The following is a 21,341-nucleotide window of genomic DNA, read 5'->3' as shown; positions in this document are numbered from 1 at the left end:
CTTCATGATCTGCCCACCTTGGCCTCCCAAAGTGCTGGGATTACAGGCATGAGGCAAAAGTAACTTTTCTCTATATGAAATAGCAGATTTTTAAAAATATATCCTATTTTGGCAAAACAGAAGGTGAGTAAACTTATCCCATAATTTAAAAAAATTTTGGGGCCAGGTATGGTGGCTCACACCTGTAATCCCAGCACTCTGGGAGGCTGAGGCAGGTGGATCGTGAGGTCAGGAGTTCAAGACCAGCCTGGCTAAGATGGTGAAACCCCGTCTCTACTAAAATTAGCCAGGCGTGATGGCGGGTGCCTATAATCCCAGCTACTCCGGAGGTTGAGGCAGAGAATCGCTTGAACCCAGGAGGCAGAGGTTGCAGTGAGCCGAGATCGCGCCACTGCATTCTAGCCTGGGTGACAAAGCAACACTCCATCTCATTAAAAAAAAAAAATTTATACATCTGTGAAACCCCCAAATCTTGAGAGTATCTTTATTAGTCATAGTCATTACAATAGCAACGGGCCGAGTGTGCTAGCTCACACCTGTAATCCCAGCACTTTGGGAGGCAGAAGCAGGAGGATCACTTGAGGCCAGGAGTTTGAGACTAGCCTGGCCAACATGGCAAAACCCCATCTCTACAAAAATAGAAAAAGTAGCCAGGTACGGTGGGACACTCCTGTAGACCAGCTACTCAGGAGGCAGAGGCAGGAGAATCGCTTGAACCCAGGAGGCAGAGGCTGCAGTGAGCTAAGATTGCACTACTACACTCCAGCCTGGGCAACAGAGCAAGACTCCATCTCAAAACAAACAAACAAACACAAAAAACCAGCAAGTGATTAAAAACACACTAAATTTCATTCTAAAAAATTTCTTAATAAAAGAATTAAAACCACTTTTATAACAGCGCTGAGGTAGCAATTTATAATCCCCCTATATGACAGTATCACAGCACAACATATAATAAATATAAAAAGATATAAAAATGAAACTAAATCTAAGGGAGTATAATGAAACTGAACTCTTTTTATCCTACTGTACAGCTTTAGGAACTTATAAAAGTACATCATCATCAATTACAATTCTCAAAAGTATGATAAGAAATCAATAGCAATGTGAGGTCAAATATGGAATGAAGTATCACCAAACTAAACAGCACTGGCCAGGCACCATGGCTCACGCCTGTAATCTCAGCACTTTGGGAAGCTGAGGCAAGAGGATCACTTGAGGTCAGGAATTTGAGACCAGCCTGGCCAACATGGTGAAACCCCATCTCTACAAAGAAAAAAAAAATGCAAAAAAACCCCAACAACATCATTAACCACAAAGAAGGGCAATTAATAAAAACAAGTGAATTTTAAAAAAAACAAACAGGATATGCCTACTTTTCTGGAAGGGCCCAAGAGAATTCAGAATATTCCAACAAAGATGAACAGGAGAAAGGCCTTTTAGGTCAGTATGCCAATAATAATCAATAATAACTGGAACACTCTTTATCCTGTATAACTATGTGGATCACTCTCTCTTCATTTACCTCTCTGCTCAAATCCTACCTCCCTAGAAAGGTTCCCCCAATACTTCAACCAAAATGGTATCCCCTATCACTCTCTAACCCCTTCCATGCTTTAAAAAATACTATTTTATGGCACTTATTACCTGACATTATGTACATATTTTCCTCTACCAAAAAAGTTAGCTCTATTGAGCCTTGTCTGCTTTATTTACTTCTGTACTCTCAAAATTTGGCACACAGTAGCTCTTAGTAAATTAAGAAAAAGGACAAGAGCCTTTATTACCTGATGATGGTACACCCACCAAGCACTAGTGATAACTCGTGCATCCCAAGCAGCACTGTAGCAAAGTGCCATTGTGCCAGCTTCAGTCAAGGTCCGTGGGGGGATGAGTTCTCCTGGAATAACAATGCATAATGTTTCAATACCAAAGTATGGACTTTCTCCAGAGCAAGATATGAAAATCACATGCCCCATGACAGAGTCAATGATATATCTTTTTTTGAGATGGAGTCTCACTCTGTTGTTCTGGCTGGAGTGCAGTGGCGCAATCTCAGCTCACTGCAACCTCTGCCTCCCGGGTTCAAGCAATTCTCTGCCTCAGCCTCCCGAGTAGGTGCAATTACCAGCGCCTGCCACCACACCCGGCTAAATTTCTGTATCTTTAGTAGAGATGGTTCGCCAGGCTGGTCTTGAACTCCTGACCTCGTGATCCACCTGCCTCGGCCTCCCAGGGTGCTGGAATTACAGGCATGAGCCACTGAGCCCGGCTGGTCAATCATATATCTTAAATACTAATACATTTTTACTTTGCCATTATAAAAAGTTACTAATTAAAAATGTATTTTTAATATTGCTATTTACAGAGCAAGATTTAAATGACCTACGTAAATAAAACATGTCAGAGAAGAAATATCCTTTCACATCAATAATTCTAACTTCACTCCAGAAAAGATAATTTAGAAAAATCCATTTAAAGTTTGAAGACTTCCAAAATTAAAACAGATTGGCTGAATCATGAACATGAAGAGCATATATGAATAACATGTCCCTTATGGTTAGATTTCAAATATTTTTAAATTGGGGTATAATTTACATGCCATAAAATTCACCCCTTTAAAGTATACAATTCAATGGCTTTTTGTATATTCACAATGCTGTGTGACCATGACCATCAATACTATTTAATTCCAGAATATTTTCATCATTCCAGAAAAGAAACCCTATATTCATTAGCAGCCACTCTCCATTTTCTCCTCTGTACCCAGCCCCTGGCAATTACTAATCTATTTTCTGTCTCTATGGTTTTGCCTATTTTGGACATTTCATACAAATGTAATCATATACAGCATTTTAGGTTTGACTTCTTTCACTTAGCTTAATGTTTTTCAAGGTTCATCCATGTTAAAAGCACATATAAGTACTTCTGTTCTTTGCAAGTCTGAATAATATTCCATTATAAGGATATACCACATTCTGTGTCTTTATTAATTGAATGGCATATGGATTGTTTACATTTCTTGGCTATTATAAATAATGCTGCTATCAATATCTGCAAACAAGTTTTGTGTGGACACATACCTTTGCTTATCTTGGGTATATACCTAAGAGAGGAATTGCTGGGTCAATTATGTTTAACATTTTTTGGAACTGCCAAACCACTTCCCACAGCAGCTGTATCATTGTCCATTCCTACCAGCAGTATTCTATTTTCTCCACCATCATCACCAACACGTGTTACTGTTTTCTCCAGCATCATCATCAACACGTCTTAGTGGGTATAAAGTGGTATCTTGTGATTTTTTTTTTTTTTTTTTTTTTTTGAGATGGAGTCTTGCTCTTTTCGCCCCGGCTGGAGTGCAGTGGCACGATCTCGGCTCACTGCAACCTCCGCCACCTGGGTTCAAGTGATTCTCCTGCCTCAGCCTCCTGAGTAGCTGGGATTACAAGCGTGCACCACCACGCCCGGCTAATTTTTATACATATATATATTTTTTACTAGAGATGGGGTTTCACTATACTGGCCAGGCTGGTCTCAAACTCCTGACCTCAAGTGATCCACCTGCCTCTGCCTCCCAAAGTGCTGGGATTACATGCATGAGCCACAGCACCTGACTGGTATCTTGTGATTTTGATTTAAATTTTCCTAATGACTGATGATACTGAGAATCGTTTCATGTGACTGTTGGCCATTCACGTATCTTTGCAGAAATACCCATTCAAATCTCTTGCTCATTTTTCAGCTGGGTTACTTCCCCTTCTATTGTTTAAACTTAAGAATTCTTTGGACACTAGTCTCATCAGATAAATGATTTGCAAATATTTTCTCTTATTCTGTGGGTTGTCTTTTTACTTTCTTGATAATGTTCTTTGGATTAAGGTTTTATTTATTTATTTTATGAGACGGAATTTCACTCATTGCCCAGGCTGGAGTGCAATGATGCCATCTCAGCTCACTGCAACCTTCGCCTCCAGGGTTCAAGTGATTCTCCTGACTCAGCCTTCCAAGTAGCTTGGCTTACAGGTGCCCACCACCATACCAGGCTAATTTTTCATATTTTTTAGTTGAGACAGGGTTTCACCATGTTGGCCAGGCTGGTCTCGAACTCTTGACCTCAGGTGATCCACCTGCCTCGGCCTCCCAAAGTGTTGGGATTACAGGCGTGAGCCACCATGCCCGGGCTGAATTAAGGTTTTTAACTTTATGTCTAACTTACCTGTTTTTTGTTTGATTACTTATGATTTTGGTATCATATCTAAGAAATTATTGCATGACAGAAGATCATGAAAATTTATGCCTTGTTTTCTTCTAGCAGCTTTATACTTCTGGCTTTTAAGTTTAGGTCTTGGATGCATTTTAAGTTAATTTTTATAAATGGTGTGATTAAGAGGTCTAACCTCAATCTTTTGCATGTTGATATCTAGCAGTGCCATACTACTGTTAAAAAGTTAAGCCACTGACTGGCAGAAAATACTTGCAAAAGACATAGCAGATAAAAGATTGTTATCTAAAATATAAAAAAACTCTTAGAACTCAACAGTAAAAACACAAACAGCCCAATTAAAAAATGGGCCAAAGACTTTTAACAGATACTGCATCAAAGATATACATATGAATATCTAATAAGCATATGAAAAGATGCTTTGCATCATATGTCATCAAGGAAATGCAAATTACAATAACATTGAAATACACTATGCATCAATGATAATGGCCAAAATCCAAAACACTGACAACACTAAATTCTGGTGGCAGTGGAACAACAGGAACTCCCATTGCTGGTAGTGATGTAAAAGGGTACAGCACTTTAGAAGACAGTCTGGTGGTTTCTTACAAGACTAAAAATACTCTTATCATGTGATTCAACAATCTTGATGTTTGGTATTTACCAAAATGAACTGAAAACTTGTATCAGTACAAAAACCTGCACAGATGTTTATAGTAGCTTTATTCATATTGCTAAAACTTGGAAGCAACCAAATTCAGTAGATTAATGGATAAACTGTGGTTCATCTAGACAACTGAATATTATTCAGGGATAAAAAGAAATGAGCTATCAAGCCATGAAGAGACATGGAGAAAAGGTAAAAGCATACTACTAAGTGAAGAAGCCAGCCTTTAAAGATCAGTGGTTGTCAGGAGGGATGAACAGGCAGAGCACAGAGGATTTTTTTTAGCACAGCCAAACTAAATCTGTATGATAATATAATGGCAGATACATGTTTTATACATTTGTCAAGACTCAAAGACTATATACATCATCAAGAGTGAACCCTGGCTGGGCTCGGTGACTCATGCCTGTAATCCCAGCACTTTGGGAGGCCGAGGTGGGCAGAACACTTGAGGTCAGGAGTTCGAGACCAGCCTGGCCAACATAGTAAAACCCTGTTTCTTCTAAAAAATACAAAAACTAGCCGGTTGTGGTGGCACGTGCCTGTAATTCCAGCTACTCTGGAGGCTGAGGCAGGAGAATCGCTTGAACCCGGGAGGCAGAGGTTGCAGTGAGCTGAGATTACGCAACTGCACTCCAGGCTGGGCAACAGGGCGAGACTGTCTCAAAAAAAAAAAGAGTGAACCCTAATGCAAACTATGGACTCTGGGCCATAATGATGTGTCAATGTAGATTCATTAGTTGTAACAAATGTACCGTTCCGGTGGGGGATATTGATAATGGGGAGGCTATGCATGTATGCAGCAGGGGGTATGTTGGGAAATCACTACACATTCTGCTCAATTTTGTTGTGAACCTAAAACTGGTCGAAAAAAATGTCTATTTAAAAAAAGAGGCCAGGTGCGGTGGCTCATGCCTGTAATCCCAGCACTTTGGGAGGCCGAGGCGGGCAGATCACAAGGTCAAGAGATCAAGACCATCCTGGCTAACATGGTGAAACCCCATCTCTACTAAAAATACAAAAAATTAGCTGGGCGTGGTGGTGGGCGCCTGTAGTCCCAGCTACTCGGGAGGCTGAGGCAGAAGAATGGTGTGAACCCAGGAGGCGGAGCTTCAGTGAGCCGAGATCGCACCACTGCACTCCAGCCTGAGAGACAGTGCGAGACTCCATCTTGAAAAACCAAAACCAAAAAATTAAAAAAAAAAAAAAAAAAAAGAAAGAGGAAATTCTATCCCCATTGGTCTTGGCACCCCTGCTGAAAATTAACTGACCATAAACTACAGGTTTATTTCTGGAATCTCAATTCTATCCCTTGATCTATTTGTCCATCCTCATGCCAGTACCACAGTGTCCTGATTACTGTTACTCTGTAGAAAGCTTTAAAATCAGGAAACATGAGTCCTTCAAAATTTGCTCTTCATTTTCAATACTGCTTTGGCTAATCTGAGTCTCCTTGCATTACCACATGAATTTTAGAATCAGCTTCTCCATCTCTGAAAAAATAAGATAAAATGCAGGGCCAGGGGCAGTGGCTCATGCCTGTAATCCCAGTACTTTAGGAGGTCAAAGTGGATGGACTGCTTGAGCTCAGGAGCTCGAGACCAGTCTGGGCAACATGGCAAAACCTTGTCTCTACAAAAAACACAAAAATTAGTTGGGCACAGTGGCACGTGTCTATGGTCCCAACTACTCAGGAGGTTGAGATGGGAGGATCACTTAAGCATGAAAGGTCAAGGCTGCAGTGAGCCAATCGCACCACTTTATTACAGCCTGGATGACAGGAGACCCTGTCTCAAAACAAAACAAAAAAACCAGCTGCAATTTTGAGAGGGATTACATTGAATTCCTAGATTACTGGGGAGTACTGCTATCAGAACAATATTAAGACTTCCAATACATGCACATGGGATGTCCAATTTAGGTCTTTAATTCCTTAAAATAATTTTATAGTTTGTTATCTATAAGTGTTGTAAGTCTTTTGGTAAATTGATTCCTAAGTATTTTATTCTTTTTAATGCTAATTACAAATTGAATTGTTTTATTAATTTCCTTTTCAGATCGTTCATTGGTAGTGTATAGAAATACAACTGTTTTTGTTTATTGATCTCATATCCTGGACATTGCTGAACTTGTTTATTAGCTCTGATAATTACTGGTGGATTCTTTGGGTTTTTTAAATGTGTGAGATCATATCAACTGTAAACATATTTAGTTTTACTTTTGCCTAATTTGGATTTTTTTAATTTCTTTTTATTGCCTAATGACCTATATAGAACCACCAGTATAATGTTAAATAGAAATGGCAAGAATAGACATATTTGTCTTATTACTGATGGGGGGAGGAAGGTACCCAATCTTTCAGCATTAAGTATGATTGTTAGCTGTGGGTTTTTCATAAATGCTTGTTTACCAAGTTGAGGAATATCCCTTCTATTCCTAGTTTGCTGAGTGTTTTTATCACAAACAAATGTTGAATTTTGTCAAATGGTTTTTCTTCATAAGTTGAGATAATCCATGTGTGTTTTTTGTCCTGTATTAGTAGATTGTATTACATTAATTTCCATATACTGAACCAACCTTTCATTCCTGAGATAAATTACACTTTGTCATGGTATATAGTCATTTTAATATGCTGCTAGATTCGGTCTGCTAATATTTTGTCAAAGATTTTTGTCTATATTTATAACTGGTATTGGTCTGTAGTTTTCTTGTGTTATCTTTGGTTTTGTAATACTGGCCTTGTAGAATGAGTTAGGAAGTGTTCCCATTGATCCTATTTTTTGGAAGAGTTTGTGAAGAACTGGCATTCGACCTTCTTTATAATTCACCAGTGAAGCCATCTGGCCTAGGGTTTTCTTTGATGAGTTTTTTTTTTATATTTTTCTTTATTATTAATCCAATCTCTGTACTTACAGGTTTATTTCAATTCTCTATTTCTTCTTGAGTCAGTTTTAGTATTTACATCTTTCTAGGAATTTGTCCATTTCATCTAGGTTACATAATTTGTTGGTATTCCCTCATAATCCTTTCAATATCTGTAAAGTCCGTAGTAATGTTCCCTATTTCATTCCTGATTTTAGGGATTTGAGTCCTCTATTTTCTTGGTCAGTCTAGCCAAGGGTTTATCAATTTTGTTTATCTTTTCAAAGAACCAACTTGGGTTTTGTTCATTTTCTCTATTTTTTTTTCCTATTCTCTGTTTTATTCATTTCTACTCTAATATTTACTATTTTCTTCCTTCTCCTTGCTTTGGGTTGTTTTTCTAGTTCTTAAGGTGCAAAGTTAGGTTACTGATTTGAGATCTTTCCTCTTTTTAAATATAGGCATTTACAGCTATAAATTACCCCCTAAGGGCTGCTCTTCTTGCATCTCACAAGTTTTGATACATTGTATTTTCATTTCATTCATCTCAAAGTGTTTTGTGGCATCTTTTGTGATTTCCTCTTTGTTCCATTCCTTATTTATAACTGTGATATTTGATTTCCACATACTTATGAATTTAAAACATTTTCTTCTACTCTGGGTTTCTAATTTCACCCCATTATAGTCAGAAAACTTACTTTGTCTAATTTCAATAGTTTTAAATGTATTGAGGCTTTTTTTTTTTTTTGAGATGGGAGTCTCGCCCTGTCGCCCAGGCTGCAGTGCAATGGCGCCGTCTCAGCTCACTGCAACCTCTGCCTCCTGGGTTCAAGTGATTCTCCTGCCTCAGCCTCCCGAGTAGCTGGGACTACAGGCGTGTGCCACCACACCCAGCTAATTTTTTGTATTTTTAGTAGAGACAGGGTTTCACCATGTTAGCCAGGTTGGTCTCGACCTCCTGACCTCATAATCTGCTTGCCTCAGCCTCCCAAAGTGCTGGGATTACAGGCGTGAGCCACCACATCCGGCTGAGGCTTGTTTTATAGACTATCCCATGGTCTACTCCAGAGAATATTTCATGTGCACTTAAGAATACAGGGTGAGCACCCCAAATCTGAAAATCCAAAATGCTCCAAAATCTAAAACTTTCTGAGTGCAGCAGGATGACTCAAAGAAAATGCCCACTGGAGTTTGCTAGAAATGTTTTGGAGTATTTTGAATCTCTGATTTTTGGATTTGGGATGTTCAACTGGTAAGTATAATGCAAATACTTCAAAATATAAAAACACTTCTGGTCCCAAGCATTTCAGATAGGATACTCAACCTGTATGGTGCTGCTAAGTAGAGTATTCTAGAGATGTCTGTTAGTTTATAGTGTTGTTCAAGTCTTCCATTTCTTTGCTGATTCTGTGTCCAGTTATTCTATCTATGACTGTAAGTTGGGTATTAAAGTCCTCAATTATTATTGTAGAACTATCTCTTTCTCCCTTCAATTCTGTCAGGTTTGCTTTATGCATTCTAGGGCTCTGTTATTAGCGGCACATATGTTTGTAATTGTTACATCTTCTTGATAGATTGATCCTTTTATCATTACATCTTTTTCTATTACGTGTGTGTGTGTGTGTGTGTGTGTTTTAGAGACAAAGTCTCACTCTGTCACCCAAGCTGATCCTCCCACCTCAACTTTCTGTAGCTGGGACTACAGGTGCATGCCACTGCACCCAGCTTATTAAAAAAATTTTTCTAGAGATGAGGTTTCACTTTCTTGCCCAGTCTGGTCTCAAACTCCTGGCCTCAAATAATCCTCACACTCCAGCCTCCCAAAGTGCTGGGATTACAGGCGTGAGCCACCACATCTGGCCCTCTATTAAATTTTTGTCTTACAGTCACACTAAAAATATTTTAAAGAAAGGAACAGGAATTCTGAATAGAAAGAAATATATTACCTGTTGGATTCTTAATTACACAGCTAGTAGCTCCATGAAGATCAGCATGTACATAAATGTCTCCTTAAATACAGACAAAAAATGACACTTTAAGTGCTAATTCTTTTTTTCCTTTTTTTTTTTTTCAGATGGAGTCTCGCTCTGTCACCCAGGCTGGAGTGCAGTGGTGCGATTTTGGCTCACTGCAACTTCTGCCCTGGAGGTTCAGGCAACTCTCCCACCTCAGCCTCCCAAGTAGCTGGGATTACAGGCGTGCACCACCACGTCCAGCTAATTTTTTTGGTATTTTTAGTGGAGACAGGGTTTCACCATGTTGGCCAGGCTGTTCTTGAACTCCTGACCTCAGGTGATCCACCTGCCTCAGCCTCCCAAAGTGGCTGAGATTACAGGCGTGAGCCACCACACCCGGCCAAGTCCTACTTCCAAGTGTGAAAAATGATTGCAAACTTTAACACCGCAACAGTAAGCTTTTAAAAATTTAACCTACAATAACTTCGAAGACTGAAAGTTACTCTGTTAATGTAATAGAGTACTGAAAGTCCAACACTGCAGATTAGCTCAGCAATACCATTTTAGGAATATTCACTTAAGAACTAAAAGCATCAAAACACATATTGAACAAACCATGAAGCATCATGCACCAAATCTTTCTACTAGTTAAATCTATCAAACAAAAGAGTATAACAAGAAAATCAATGCCTAATATTGAGATAACTGATCCAATCATTTAAGAGAAAATTTTTCTGAATTTTAATGTTACCTACCTGGTGTCAAGTATCTTTTCACAATTATTTCATTCTGTTGCTGATCTCGTCCACCTATAATTAGATAGTTCTCTGAGCTAATGAACCATAGAAATTTCTCAAACCTATCAAAATGAAAGAAAAAAGTTAACTTTTCTTTATAGCTGCCTGAATTCATACCCTTTTTGCAAACAAAACAAAAAAGGAAGGTATCCTGCCTGTGTAGTTTAAGACAAGTTGATGGTTTAATTTGTTTTAAGGCATCAAGCTGAATTTTACTAAAAACCTATAATACAAATTGCCCTAGGATATTCTTAAGACAGTCTTAGAAAAAAGAAATTAAATTCTATGTTTAAAAAAGTCATCTCCTTACTCCATATAGCCTTCTTAAACTGAACTTCTAACAACAAATTTCATAAAGCAAAAGTATAAAATGTCATACGGTCCTTAGGTTTAGCTTTCTTTTAGTGAGGCACTGAATAGGCTTTAGATCACTAATAAGAAAGAAATGTTTTCCCACTCTGCTCTCAATAAATGAATGTAATTAATCTTTATATATGATATTCTTTACATTTTTTTAAACACAAAAGACCAAAAATTGTCTTTAGGAGGGTAAAATTATAACTTTTCTCAAAAGACAAAATAACTTGGGTTTTCATGTTAATACCTGCAAGATATAGAGTATATTATCTGTATGACATTTAGAAAATGACATGCAAGACAGATGAACATAAATACTTGCTACATTATATATGACTACAGAGATTATCTTCTGTATGACTTAATCCACAATTTTTAAAACTTTTGGTTAAAAATGGTAGACTAAGCACAGATACTTAACTTAAACTCCCTAATATAATAGTGAAAGGACTTTACTATTTTCTAATCTGATTTTTTGATTGGGTAACACATACTCATGGTTGAATAAAATTTTTTACTTATATAAAAAAGGTCAGCTGGACACAGTGGCTCACGCCTGTAATCCCAGCACTTGGATCACGAGCTCAGGAGATCGAGACCATCTCGGTTAACATGGTGAAACCCTGTCTCTACTGAAAATATGAAAAATTAGCTGGGTGTGGTGGCGGGCACCTGTAGTCTCAGCTACTCGGGAGGCTGAGGCAGAAGAATGGCATGAACCCAGGAGGCAGAGCTTGCAGTGAGCTGAGATCGCGCCCCTGCACTCCAGCCTAGGCAACAGAGCGAGACTCCATCTAAAAAATAAATAAATAAAAAATATAAAAATATAAAAAAGATAGTGAGAGATCCTGCATCCCTTCAGTTCCTGTCACTACACCAAAGAGGGAGCCATTGTGACTGGCTTCCTGAGTATCCGTCTCAAGATTCTTTATATATAGAAAAGCTAAAATATTTATCCTAATCTTCTCTCTTTTGTTGCGGGAAGTCAGGGACCCTGAACGGAGGGACCAGCTGGAGCTGTGGCAGAGGAACATAAATTGTGAAGATTTCATGGACATTTACCAGTTCCCAAACAATACTTTCATAATTTCTTACGCGTGTCTTATTTTAATCTCTTAATCCTGTTATCTTCGTAAGCTGAGGACGTTATGTCACCTCAGGACCACTGTGATAATTGTGTTAACTGTACAAATTGATTGTAAAATGTGTGTTTGAACAATATGAAATCAGTGCACCTTGACAAAGAACAGAATAACAAGAGATTTTCAGGGAACAAGGGAAGACAACCATAAGGTCTGACTGCCTGCAGGGTTGGACAAAATAGAGCCATATATTTCTTCTTGCAGAAAGCCTATAAACGGACATGCAAGTAGGGAAGATATCACTAAATTCTTTTCCTAGCAAGGAATATTAATAATTAATACCCTGGGGAAGGAATGCATTCCGGGGGGGAAGTCTATACAAACGGCCGCTCTGGGAGTGTCTGTCTTACGTGGTTGAGATAAGGACTGAAATACACCCTGGTCTCCTGCAGTACCCTCAGGCTTATTAGGGTGGGGAAAAAACTCCACCCTGGTAAATTTGCTGTCAGGGTTCTCTGCTCTCTAACCCTGTTTTCTGTTGTTTAAAGATGTTTATCAAGACAACACGTGCACCTGTGCACCACTGAACATAGACCCTTATCAGTAATTCTGCTTTTGCCCTTTGCCTTGTGATCTTTGTTGGACCCTTATCAAGAGTTTCTGATTTTGCCCTTGTCCCGTTTCCTCAGAAGCATGTGATCTTTGTTCTCCTTTTTGGCCTTTGAAGCATGTGACCTTTGTGACCTACTCCCCGTTCTTGCACCCCCTCCCCTTTCGAAATCCTTAATAAAACTTGCTGGCTTTAAGGCTCAGGTGGGCATCATGATCCTACCGATATGTGATGTCACCCCCCGCAGCCCAGCTGTAAAATTCCTCTCTTTGTACTCTCTTTATTTCTCAGCCGGCTGACACTTATGGAAAATAGAAAGAACCTATGTTGAAATATTGGGGGTGGGTTTCCCCGATACATTTTTAGACATAGCACAAACTGTTCTGCATATTGCTTTTTTCACCTAAAAGTACATTTTCTTCATTGCTGAATGGATGCACTACACTTACTTAACCATTCCCCTATTGATAGTAAAGAGGTTTGTAAAAAGACAAAGACATAGGGACAAAAAGAGAGAAAAGTCAAAGATGTATTTTGTAATCATCCTAGTAAAGGAATGTATAGCCAACAAGTCAATAAAAAGTAGTCAATCAAAAGAAGGCAATAATGAAGACAAAAGAGGACACAGAACAAATGGGACAAGCAAAAAGCAAATAGTAAGATGGGTAGATTTAAACCCAAATATATCAGAGATTACATTAAATATAAATGCATTAAATGCCCAGGTAAAACGCAAAGACTGTCAGACTGGAAAACAATGACAATGACACATATGATGCTCCTTTAAAATATAAGGATGGAAAGGTTGAAATATAATGATGAAAAAAGATAGGCCAGGCGTGGTGGCTTATGCCTGTAATCCCAGCACTTTGGGAAGCCAAGGCAGGCAGATCACTTGAGGTCAGGAGTTTGAGACCAGCCTGGCCAACATGATGAAGCCTCATCTCTACTAAAAATAGAAAAATTAGCCAGGTATGGTGGCGGGCGCCTGTAATCCCAGCTACTCAGACGGCTGAGGCAGAATTGCTTGAACCCAGGAGGCAGAAGTTGCAGTGAGCCAAGATTGCACCACTGCACTTCAGCCTGGGTGACAGAGCAAGACTGTGTCTCAAAAAACAAAAAACAAACAAACAAAAAAGATAGACCATGTAAACACTAACCAAAAGAAAGCTGATCTAGTTACACCTGACAAGGAAAAAATAGTTACAAGTTAGAAGGACATTTCATTAAAGTTGACAAAAGACTCAATTCATTAGGAAGACCTAACAGTTATATAGTTTTATCACCTAATTACATTGTCTCATATATAAAAAGCAAAAACTGGCAGAAGTAAAAGGAGAAATTCGCAGAAGAATATTATAAACTTTCTGCCAATATATTTTAAACTTTAGACAAAGTCTTTAAAAAAACACTGCTTACCAAAACTAGGAAATTTGAACAGTCCTTACATTTACTAAATAATTTGAATCTGTAATGAAAAGCTTTCCCAAAGAAAACTCCAGGACTACTCAGCTTCACAGGTGAATTTCATCAGCTATTTAAGAACAACTGAAAAAGGAACACTTTCCAACTTATTTTATGAGGCAATATGACCTTGATACCAATACCCAACAAGAACATTACAAGAAATGAAAATTACAGGATAATCCTATTCATCAACAGAGATGTCAAACAAAACAGAGGGAGAAGAGACAAATACAACCAAATTTTGAAAGCTGGAAAACAAATGGACAAGTGATCAGACTTAAGAAGCTGAATCCTAAGCTGATGGTGAAAAAAGCAACAACTAAATAGCAATGTAAAACTCATAAAAGGCTAAACAAATGACAGCACAAACACTTGAGGAAATGAGTTTAAGATGGGAATGAAAACAGGAGGACTGGCTGAGAGTCTGTTCAAGAAGCAGTTAGTTCCATATATGTTCTTTCCAGCTAATTCCTGTTCCATTTCCTAACAGAAGGCCAGAGGTTAATTTCTCTAGAAAGGGTATAAAGAAGATCTCTGGACAAGGGTAAATGTGACACAGCTATATAATCAGGAGTAATATATGTAAAACACAGCAAATAAGTAAATGAATTACTGGATCCTAAGACTCTCAGCCTATTATTTCCACTGGGCTCTCCAAATGCTACAGCAGCCAGGTCTTCACCTTAAAAGCAGGAGAAAAAAAGAATCTTTTCCGGGAAATGAGACTATCTCAAGGGGAAAAGGGCTAAAGACAATGAAGATTCTACACAAAATGGCCAACACAGATCATTTCACAAGCCCAACCACCCAGGGAACTTCCAATCGGCATTTTAATACCCTACCACAAAATGTAAAACGTTGAATAGACAATCAAGGAGCACCAGACACTAATATGAAAGATGGAGACAAAAGCAACATTTTTTAAAAAGTGCCTGTAGTCCCAGCTACTTAGCAGCCTGTGCGACAGAGCGAAACTCTGTCTCCAAAAGAAAAAAAGAAAAGGAGGGTGCGGTAGGGCAGATGTGGGTATGTCAAAAACTAACAAGTTACGGTAACATGATTAACTCTAGACATCCAATATATGGCATGAGGAATACAGTTAACAATACTGTATTATATATTGGAAATTTGCTGAGAGTAGATTAAGTGCTCTTACCAGACACACAAAAAACAGAGTAACGGCCGGGCGCGGTGGCTCACGCTTGTAATCCCAGCACTTTGGGAGGCCGAGGCGGGCGGATCACGAGGTCAGGAGATCGAGACCACGGTGAAACCCCGTCTCTACTAAAAGTACAAAAAAAATTAGCCGGGCGTGGTGGCGGGCACCTGTAGTCCCAGCTACTCGGGAGGCTGAGGCAGGAGAATGGCGTGAACCCGGGAGGCGGAGCTTGCAGTGAGCCGAGATTGCACCACTGCACTCCAGCCTGGGTGACAGAGCGAGACTCCGTCTCAAAAAAAAAAAAAAACAAAACAACAACAAAAAAAAACAGAGTAACTACATGAGATGATGGATATGTTAATGTGCTTGACTGTTTCATTTCATTATGCATATGCATATAATAAAAACATATTATAGACCTTAAATATATATATGTTTATTTTTTTGAGATGGAGTCTCGCTCTGTTGCCCAGGCTGGAGTGCAGTGGCACAGTCTTGGCTCACTGCAACGTCTGCCTCCTAGGCTCAAGTGATCCTCCCACCTCAGCCTCTCAAGTAGCTGGGACTACAGGTGTGCACAACCACACCTAGCTAATTTTTGTATTTTTGTAGAGACGCGGTTTCGCCACGTTGCCCAGGCTGGTCTCGAACTCCTCACCTCAGGTTATCTGCCCGCCTATGGCCTCCCAAAGTGCTGGGATTACGGGCGTGAGCCATTGCACCCAGGCTATCCCTGTCTTTATAGAAACATCTTGAAAAGGAGAGAGTTCTGAAGGTTGATGTCCCTGAGGTAGAGCAATTGCATGTACCCAAAATCTGTGTGTTTTCGTTTGTGAGCATCTGGTCCAATGCCCTCCCTTTACTTGCTCCGAGGGTGTAGGATGTTGTGATACCCATTAGCTAATTACCTTTGGGAAATGATTTCAGAGGATTAGAGTGCCACTTCAGCCACCCATTTGTTTTTTTTTGTTTTTTTTTCTGAGACAGAGTCTCGCTCTGTTGCCCAGACTGGAATGCAGTGGCGCCATCTCGGCTCACTGTAACCTCCACCTCCCAGGTTCAAGCGATTCTTCTGCCTCAGCCACCCGAGTAGCTTGGTCTACAGGCATAGGCCACCACACCTGGCTGATTTTTGTATTTTTAGTAAGAACGGGGGTTCACCTTATTGGCCAGGCTAGTCTCGAACTCCTGATCTCATCATCTGCCTGCCTCGGCCTCCCAAAGTGCTGGGATTACAGGCATGAGCTACTGTGGCTGGCCCCCATTTCCTTTTGTTTGACAGCAGGCAAGTGTCTGTGTGTTTGTTGAAATGACACATTTGATCCTTTTTATGGCTCAAAGAAAAGTTAATGAATACCTTTTGAGTTTGGTGCCATGACAGAGTCATTCCTCAAACCTGTCAGCACTTATGCGTTGTCCTCTGGTCACTGCATGACTTTGCTTAAGTTCCTTACCCTCTCTGTTTCAGATTCTGAAAGTATTGTATCAAGAGCTAATAATGGGCTGGGTACAGTGGCTCATGCCTATAATCTCTGCACTTTAGAAGGCCGAGGAGGGTGGATCACTTGAGGTCAGGAGTTCGAGACTAGCCTGGCCAATATGGTGAAATCCATCTCTACTGAAAGTACAAAAGTTAGCCGGGCATGGTGGTGCACACCTGTAGTCCCAGCTACTTGGGAGGCTGAGGCAGGAGAATCCCTTGAGCCTGGGAGGTGAAGGTTGCAGTGAGCCAAGATCGCGCCACTGCACTCCAGCGTGGGCAACAGAGCTAGGACTCTGTCTCAAAGAAAAAAAAAGTAATAATGGTAGGGCCAGGCACGGTGGCTTTTATCTGTAATCCCAGCACTTTGGGAGGCTGAAGCGGGAGGATCGCTTGAGCCCAGGAATTCGAGATCAGCCTGGGCAACACTGAAAGATCCCGTCTCTACTTAAAAAAAAAAAAAAAAAAGGTAATGGTGGCCCCTTTCCTCTCATTTACACACTGCAGGGATGAAAAGGATGACAATGTCTATGTGTGTGATAGATTATGGAAAGACTACCGCCATGTTAAGTGAAGAAAGGGAGTATGTCTGCTGAACAGATTAACTTCTGGTCTCCAATCAGTATGTGTGGTGGGGTAGCAGGACTGCATGACTATAACTTTTTGTTTTTGAGAGGTCTAGCATTATCAGAGTCCCCTTAGAGATTTTTATATTTTTTATTTTTTTTTTGAGACAGAGTCTTGCTCTGTCACCCAGGCTGGAGTGCAGTGGCACAATCTCAGCTTACTGAAACCTCTGCCTCCCAAGTTCAAGTGATTCTCGTGTCTCAGCCTCCCTAGTAGCTGGGATTACAGGCACCTGCCACCACACTCAGCTAATTTTTTTTGTATTTTTAGTAGAGATGGGTTTTCACCATGTTGGCCAGGTTGGTCGCAAGCTCCTAACCCCCAGTGATCCACCTGTCTTGGTCTCCCAAAGCGCTAAGATTACATGGGTGAGCACCACCGTGCCCAGCCTAAATATATATAATTAAATAAAATTTAAAAAGAAACAACTTGGAGAAGACAGCGACTTGCAAAAAAAGAATACTAAAAAAATTTAATTCATCAAAACTATTCTCAGAGAGCTAAAAGAAACTAAAGCAGAAACTTCTTTATTTTTTTAAAAAGGTATATCCCGAGAACCAAAAAAAAGTCCTCTCTTTTTTTGCCAGGAACACTATGTTAAGAAGACAGTTCTTAAAATTAAAACATGATAGGAAGTAATAAAAAATTCAGTGGAAGGATTTGGTGGAAGATAAAGCTGAGTAAACTCCCAGGATGTAGAGCAAAACGATAGACTTGAAAATAGAAAATACAACAAATGGAGGACTGGTCTTAAAAACAAGATTTCCAGAAGGAAAAGAAAAAAGAAAGCAGAGGTCAGGCAGTTTTTCAAGAACTATTTCCAGAAAATGTCTCAGAACTGAAAGTTTCTGAATTAAAACAGCCCACAAACTATCCAACATAATGGATTAAAACATCATCACCAACCCCAATTGTAAAATTGGAAAAATTTGGAGAAAAAATTGGGAGGGGAGAAAAATCTACAAGCTTGTAGAAAGGCAAAAACAAGTTTCATATAAAATATCAACTATCAGCCAGGTGTGGTGGCTCAAGCCTGTAATCCCAACATTTTGGGAGGCTGAGGCGGGCGATCACTTGAGGCCAGGAGTTAGAGACCAGCCTGGGCAACCTGGCAGAAACCCTTCTCTACTCAACATACAAAAATTAGTTGGGCTTGGTGGCGGGCACCTGTAATCCCAGCTACTTGGGAGGCTGAGACAGGAGAATCACTTGAACCCAGGAAGCGGAGGTTGCAGTGAGCCAAGATCACGCCACTGCACTCCAGCCTGGGCAACAAAGTGAGACTGTCTCAAAAAAACAACATAAAAAATAAAATATCAACTATCAAAATAATACCAGATTTCTCAAGTTACTATAATGAAGCAATACCTTTAAAAGTCTGAGGAGGCCGAGTGTGGTGGCTCACACCTGTAATCCCAACACTCTGGGAGGCCGAGGCAGGTGGATCACGAGGTCAGGAGTTTGAGACCAGGGTGGCCAGTAAGGTGAAACCCCATCTCTACTAAAAATACAAAAATTAGCCAGGCATGGTGGTGGGTGCCTGTAATCCCAGCTACTCGGGAGGCTGAGGCATGAGAATCACTTGAAACCGGAAGGCAGAGGTTGCAGTGAGCCAAGACTGTGCCACTGTACTCCAGCCTGGGCAATAAAAGTGAAACTCCATCCCCAAAAAAAAAAAAAAAAAAAAGTCTGAGGAAAACATATTTTCATAGAATTCTATACTCAATTTTTTTTTTTTTTAAGAGATGGGGTTTGGCATGTTGCACAGGCTAGTCTCGAACTCCAGAGGTCAAGAGGTCCACCCACCTCACCCTCCCAGAGTGCTGAGATTACAGGAATGGGCCACCATGCCCAGCCCTCTCAAACTATAAGAATAAAATGTTTTATAAATTGGAGACCTCAAAAACTTTGCTTTCTATACACCCTTTCTTGTGAAGCTTCTGGAAAACACACTCTTTCAACCAAGAAAGAAGTATGAGATCCAGAAAAGAGTTTCCAAAACAGAGAAGGGTAAAGATAACTTCCAAGATAACAATAAAAGGAAATTGTATGATGCTTAGAGAGAACCAGTATAAAATTAAGTAAGTCAAAAAGCTCCAGGAGAGACTTCTGATCTCTGCAAGATGATACTGATTGAATTCCAATGTGTCTGAACACACTTGGAAGATAATATTTAGATAAATTAGTGATAAGAACAAAAATAAAAAGCAAATGAAATGACAATTAATAACTCCAGGGAAGATTTTTAAAACTGCGAAAGGAAGGAAAAAGAAAACAGAATTCCATGTGGGTCAACTATGACATATAAATTATATGACTATAATTTAAATATTTATAATGATGCCAATGCTATTAATCTCGACAAAATCATGCTGTAACTGTGTGTGTATGTAATGGAACACAAGTGGAAAGAGGGAAATCCTCATCTTTCCCAGTGGGAAGTTAGTAAGAATGTAAAACAGAAAAATTAAAAAGTAGCAATATAAGCATATTACTAAGATAAATAAAGGCAAATATCAAAAGAATCAACTAAAAGAGCTAAAAGTAGTTTCCTTCGGAGAGCAGGCAATAGGAGTAAAGGCAAGGAACTGGAGAACTAGCTGAGTGCAGAAGCGTATGCCTGTTATCCAGCACTGAGGCTGAGGCAGGAGGATCTCTTGAGCCTAGAAGTTTGAGATCAGCCTGGGCAACAAAGTGAGACCCTGCCTCTACAAAAAATTAAAAAATTAGCTGGGCACAGTGGCATGTGCCTGTAGTCTCAGCTACTTGGGAGGCTGAGGTGGGAGAACTGCTAGAGCCCAGGAGGTCAAGGCTACAGTGAGCCATGTTCACGCCACTGTATTCCACCCTGGCTGACAGAGACCCTGTCTCAAACAAACCAACAAAAAATTGCAGAGCTACTGGTTTTGTAACAAGCTTTGTAGAACTGTTTGACTTTTCTAAACAATGTGCATGGATAATTTTAATAAAAACAAAAACTATATTTGAAAGAGACAGAACACTTACCAATATACTTTTCTTGCTTTTTGAATAGAGGTAACAGTCTGAACTTCTTTTAATGTTTGCTTTGTTTTCTTTTCTGCTGATTTGAATGCCTGTTTATAGAAAAGAGTTTTAAAAACAATTTGTTAAGATTTATTTTTTTATTTTATTTTACTTTTTTTTCCCTGAAGACATACCAGTTTTATTATTAATTTTTTTTGCACACAAAACAATAAACATTTTCTAAAAAGACATACAAACAAAAAGATGCATATCAAACATATTAGGAAGGTTGCACATGGGAAGATGGGGAATAGAAATCGGGGGTAGGAATTAAAGAAAATAAATGAGAGAGGGACTTTGTACGGATCAATGATAATAACTCAATCCTCTATTTGACAAAGAAGAAGGAGAAGGAAGAGGAAGAAAAAGAAAGTGGGATAAAGGATCAGAAAGGGAGGAAAATAGAAAAAATTAGAGTATGACTCCAGGGTAGACCTGTTTTGTTGTTGTTGGGTTGGTTGGTTGGTTTGTCTGTTATATTTTTCATATGTTTCGCCATGTTGACCAGGCTGGTCTCGAACTCCTAGCCTCAAGTGATCAACCCTCCTCGGCCTCCTAGAGTACTGGGACTACAGGCGTGAGCCACAACGTCCAGCCCCCACATTGCGTCTGGCCTCCGTGGTAGACCTCCCAGATGGGACGGCCAGGTAGAGGCGCTCCCCACTTCCCAGACGGGGCGGCCGGGCAGAGGCGCTCCTCACTTCCCAGATGGGGCAGCTGGGCAGAGGCGCTCCTCACTTCCCAGACGGGGCGGCCGGGCAGAGGCACTCCTCACTTCCCAGACGATGGGCGGCCGGGCAGAGGTGATCCTCACTTCCCAGACGATGGGTGGCCAGGCAGAGGTGCTCCTCACTTCCCAGATGGGACGGCTGGGCAGAGACGCTCCTCACTTCTTCCCAGACGAGGTGGCCGGGCAGAGGCGCTCCTCACTTCTTCCCAGACGGGGCGGCCGGGCAGAGGCGCTCCTCACCTCCCAGACGGGGCGGCCGGGCAGAGGCGCTCCTC

General features: G+C 40.2%; 1 protein-coding gene across 5 annotated transcripts in view; it reads right to left on the bottom strand.

Annotated features, from left to right (window-relative positions):
- The window catches only part of NEMF (nuclear export mediator factor), a 77,725-nt gene that overhangs the window by 22,575 nt on the left and 33,809 nt on the right, over positions 1–21,341 (bottom strand). For 3 of the 5 annotated variants that reach the window (XM_055289467.2, XM_063644575.1, XM_063644576.1), the window contains exons 16-19: positions 20,298–20,386; positions 10,468–10,571; positions 9,704–9,766; positions 1,788–1,900 (exon numbers count right to left, since the gene is read on the bottom strand). In XM_055289467.2, coding sequence (XP_055145442.1) covers positions 1,788–1,900; positions 9,704–9,766; positions 10,468–10,571; positions 20,298–20,386 — 369 coding nt within the window. The remainder of the gene's footprint in view (positions 1–1,787; positions 1,901–9,703; positions 9,767–10,467; positions 10,572–20,297; positions 20,387–21,341) is intronic. The other 2 variants (XM_055289469.2, XM_063644577.1) reach the window with 1 other exon arrangement.

The sequence above is a fragment of the Symphalangus syndactylus genome, chromosome 8, assembly GCF_028878055.3.
Source record: "Symphalangus syndactylus isolate Jambi chromosome 8, NHGRI_mSymSyn1-v2.1_pri, whole genome shotgun sequence".
Lineage (NCBI taxonomy): Eukaryota > Metazoa > Chordata > Mammalia > Primates > Hylobatidae > Symphalangus > Symphalangus syndactylus.
This window is presented reverse-complemented; position numbering and strand designations above follow the sequence as displayed.